We start from the raw sequence: 4,932 nt of genomic DNA, 5'->3' as shown, positions 1-4,932 counted from the left end.
TCCTAAAGGTCAAAAGCTCTCTGCAAACAAAAGTTCCTTATTGACTGAACCAGACAGATATCGAAGGCTAGTTGGGCGTTTATTGTATCTCAGCATTAGCAGGCCAGACATCACTTACACGGTCCAACAACTTAGCCAGTTTGTTAACTCACCATGTCAGTCACACTGGGAGGCTGCCTTACACTTACTCAGATATTTAAAAGGCTGTCCATCTAAAGGCTTGTTTTACCCAATAAACAACTCCCTCAAATTGGAAGCTTTCAGTGATGCAGATTGGGCATCATGCACTGAAACTCGCAAATCTTTAACAGGTTTTTGTATTTATTTAGGTTCTGCATTAATTTCCTGGAAGACCAAGAAACAAACTACAATCTCCAGATCCTCAGCAGAAGTCGAATATAGGAGTTTAGCATCAACAGTTTGTGAACTTCAATGGATCTCCTATATTCTCAAAGATTTTGGCATTTATTTACAGCTTCCAATTCCTCTTTGGTGTGACAATCAAGCTGCCTTACATATCACTGCCAATCCAGTGTTTCATGAAAGAACAAAACATTTGGACATTGATTGTCACTTAGTCAGAGAGTAGTTCAAGCAAGGTTTTATCAAACCTCAGCATATTTCAACTCACCAGCAAGTTGCTGATATCTTTACAAAACCTCTTTCTGGTCCTCAATTCAGCCTTCTCATGTCCAAGTTGGGTTTGTTTGACATCCACCAAACTCCAACTTGAAGGGGGGATGTAGAGATTGTTATTTTATTTATTCCTTTATTCCTTTTTTATTTTGTTGCTGAGCTGGCATTATTCTGTTAGCATAGTTTTGCCGTGTAATTAGTTTTGGCAGCAGGTTGGTTAGATTTTTTTTTGTATATAAACACAACTCTATTTTGTTTTCTTCTAAGGAGAATATTCTGGAATTCTCTCCATTTTCTTCTTCTTTATTTTTTTGCTGTATTTGCTCAAAAGGCCTGTAGCCGGTTGGACCAAGTTTCTGTTTATATGCCCAATTTGTTACCGGATCGTTTGTCGTGTGGACCTGGAGGACCAGGACCAGTCATGATTTCAATTTCGTCGACCGACTAAAGTCAACTCAAATTCCCGATGCTCGGCAATGATCTGCAGAAGAGAGTCGATCGATACTGTAATTGTGCAAATAAAGCAACATCGGTAATGCATGGAATGAGGATAATTTCAATTTTCAACTGTAAAAACTGAATCAACCTCCGACGTTGGATCATAGAAGAACTGAAGAAACGCAAAGAAATCGGGAACTGAATCGTGCAAACACCAAATGACAGATTCGAATCTGTATCTACAGGAGTCGGGTTGGGAGGAACTCAGAAAGGAGGCACGTAAGATCGAGGGTGATATCGATGTTAAGCTCTCCTTGTACGATAAGCTCGGAGCCAGGTTCGCCCAAGGAGGTTTGTTTTTTATACTATTTTATTAGCCTTGATAATATAATTTTCTAATAAATGTTAGAATTGATTATGGAATATGCTTATTATTTATGTTTGTGTATTTTTAGTGTAAATTTGTATGCTTTAGCATACATCCATTCGAATAAGAGTGTGATTGTTGATCGCTGATTAATTATAAGCCATCAATGAAATCAACAATACTTAATGATGTGATAGGGTTGATTTTAAATTAGAGATAAAAGTAAACAATTAAATTAACTAATCACATGAGGACAATCAGTTTGTAACAACTAATACCACAATTATAGTATTACTCTAATGAGAAGCATTGGCATTACGTGACACCTTGTTTGCTTTAATCGTAGTTTTTTTCTTGACGAAGTTAACACGTTGAAACATTCTCCAGACTGGAACTTTTCCTTACACTCTTAATATACAACTATTGAATTTTTTTTTTTTTTTTTGTACAAACTGGATTCTTTAGAATGTTTGATCTCTTGTATTGCAACAGTAGCAGTATAATTTTTAGGATACTATGTCTATAATACTCAAAGGCCAGGCCGGAGAACATTGGATCTGTTTCTTGATATGTCACTGCCAGCCCAGTGTATCTGTCAGAAATTATGTGGGGTTTATTTTCTTCAATATCTGGGGTTTATTTTCTTTTTGACGGTATTCATGTTCTGTTCAGGATATGTGGATATCGGATCACCAACAGTTGGATCTGGCAGGTCCTGGAAGTCTATGGAAATGGAAATCCAGTCATTGCTGGAGAAGCTGTTAGATGTTAATGATGCAATGAGTAGATGTGCGGCATCTGCTGCACCAACTACTTCAGTAACTCAGAAGCTAGCAAGACACAGAGACATATTTCATGAGTTTACTCAAGTTTAATATTCTGTTATTTGTTTTTACTATTCATTTTGGCTGGGAATCAACTACTTGCTGAAAAAGTCTTTTATATCTACTAAATTGACATTGTTTTACTGAGCATTATCACTTTTCCAACAACTGGCTGCAACTTATATTGAGAAGCAAAAGAGACAGTTTTGGAATCTTTTTTTGTGAACCCTACTTTATCTTGTATACCTACTACTTCACTTTTATCTGAATCGTAACTTTATATCTCATCAGCTGCATTCTCTAGTAATATCTCTTAAGTGCAACCTTGGGATTTTAAGTTTATTTAACATTTTCTTTTTGCTATCTTAACATTCTTTAAAGTTATTGTATGCATTTGTATTTTTATTAATTGGTCTAAGTCAGGCAGACATTAATATGGTAGTGCTCGGAGTGTTTTCTTACAGTTTCAGATACAATCTTTCATTTAAATCTGGCTTATTGGTGATTTCTTAACTGCTGCTAGCATTGTAAACCTGACCTATCTGTTTCTTTTTCTTAATGATAGATGCTATTTCCTAACTCTTTGGTCTGTGGCTTCTGTCCTGTTGAACTAATTACGTTATTTTTAGGAATTTAGAAGAATCAAAGGAAACATAAACTCAATGAGGGAACATGCAGAGCTTCTCAGTTCTGTTAGGGAGGATATCAGTGAGTATAAGGTGAGCATGACTGAAACTGAACATTTCATCATCCTTACAAATGTGAAAAATTATTTTTATTCCCCTCAAAGATAAATATGATGTATCTGTCTTTATTTAGGCATCTGGGAGTATGTCATCAAGAATGCAGTTATTGCGAGAAAGAGCTGCCATCCATGGAAGCATAACTCATGTAAGATTCAAAATGTTTTCTTATAGTTAAATGATATGTTACAGTGCTTTAGTAGTTTCCTATATGTTTTGTGAAAATATAAAAATGTTTAACAAGTGGAGGATAGATGAGGCCAAGTATAGCCGTCGTTGAAGAAAAATATGCGGTGCCTGCTGAAAATAACCATTAAGTTTTCTATATGGTACCCACTTGCCTAAAGAAAGCTGTAAACAAGCCAAACTGTAGAGCTGGCTTGTGATAATGCATAATGGCAGGGTTCAAATAATTCAGTGAACTAAAAACTTCGATTTTGGACAAGGTGCCTGAATGCATTGGGAAAATTTTGGCTAAAAATCCTTTTGGTATTTTGATTGCCTTATCATGGCTGTAACCATCCTTTATCTTGGAGACATAAATTTTATAGAATTGACAAGACCTGTCTTTGATATGTGTCCATATGACAATCCTGGGTTCGTCTTTGTGCAGATAGATGATGTAATTAATCAAGCGCAATCGACAAGAGCTGCCTTGGGCTCGCAAAGAGCTCTGTTTGGGGATGTTCAGGGAAAAGTGAAGGTTTTGAGTGACAAGTTCCCTATTATTCGAAACTTACTTGGTAATTTATTGAACAATTTATACTACCACTTTTTGTTTTTAATGTTAGTTATCATTAATCCAGACCCTTTTTTTAGGTTCCATCAGAAGGAGGCGTTCAAGAGACACTCTTATTCTATCTGCAGTTATTGCTGCTTGTACGTTGTTTCTTATCATCTATTGGCTATCAAAATAACAAAATATGTGATTTATAATTTGTTGATATACATACACAGATCTATAGTGATGGTGTTTTTCCATAGGAATTTTACTTACGTATCATTTTTTCAAGTAAAAAAGAATTTCTTTTTCTGAAGTTTGTGGTACATTCCCAATTCAATTTCCTAGAAAATGAAAAATCGAATCTTGTTGAATACACAAAGATGTGATTACTATTCCAGACGGTTACTATTGTTTGGTATCTTCATGGAGGAATTGTGTAGGGAAATTAGGTACTAGATAAAGAAAAAGAGTCAGCATGAAGTGCATTGGAACCACTAGTTTGAAAGTTGGTTCCTTATCATGTGTCAATTTCAATTGTGGTCGCGGGTTTTGGCCTGGTCTGAGCTGCCTTTACCATGTTGCATAGGGTAAATTTATGATATGCATGTGCTATGACTTTTGTGTCTTTCTCTTATATTCAATACGCACAAAATTTGCTGAATGGTGTTGCTGCTGCTGCATGTGACTCCTAAGGCATTGTACTTGTTATAGAAGTTCTGGGTTTCTAACTGTTGAATGGTCTATCCATGTCTTCCTCCTGTTGTGTTCTAAATTAGTATATGCGGCCCTAAAATCTGTAGCTCCGTCAAACTTTGTTGCCGCTACTGTTTTGGCCTTGTCACAATCTTTTTAACTTAATAAAATTTAATTGTTTTAGCCGCGTGTCAAGCTCTTATTCTCATAAAATGCAAGGTGGCTGGTGAAATTCCAAGTTTTGCCAAATTGAAATCCATGTGATTAATTTCTTACATGGCTGTTTAATTACTGAAGGCCATGTGCTTCAGATTGGTCTTTGGTTTTCCTTCTACTAAAAGGCATATTTTTTTCCAGAACTGTAGCACAAAAAAGTTAATTTTGTATGCCTACGCAAAAGAGGACTTGTGTTAGCGTGCGCACGCTTTTTTCGGGTTCTGAGGAGGACTAGAATTGACAATGAACCTCCAACCTTTAACCCTGGCCCATCTCCTGCCCTAATTCATG

At 36.1% G+C, this 4,932-nt stretch overlaps 1 protein-coding gene across 1 annotated transcript; it reads left to right on the top strand.

Moving 5' to 3' along the window:
- The first annotated feature begins 1,008 nt into the window (after positions 1-1,008).
- Positions 1,009-4,045, top strand: LOC123224088 (Golgi SNAP receptor complex member 1-2-like). The gene is made up of 6 exons (XM_044647617.1): positions 1,009-1,425; positions 2,114-2,310; positions 2,895-2,984; positions 3,085-3,156; positions 3,622-3,751; positions 3,828-4,045. Exons 1-6 carry the CDS (start codon positions 1,293-1,295, stop codon positions 3,923-3,925), a joined length of 720 nt encoding a protein of 239 aa, XP_044503552.1. The 5' UTR covers positions 1,009-1,292; the 3' UTR covers positions 3,926-4,045.
- Positions 4,046-4,932: the final 887 nt, after the last annotated feature.

This window comes from Mangifera indica, chromosome 8, assembly GCF_011075055.1.
Source record: "Mangifera indica cultivar Alphonso chromosome 8, CATAS_Mindica_2.1, whole genome shotgun sequence".
In the NCBI taxonomy this organism is placed as follows: domain Eukaryota; kingdom Viridiplantae; phylum Streptophyta; class Magnoliopsida; order Sapindales; family Anacardiaceae; genus Mangifera; species Mangifera indica.
The sequence above is the reverse complement of the archived record's forward strand: the minus strand, read 5'-3'. Positions and strand labels throughout refer to the sequence as shown.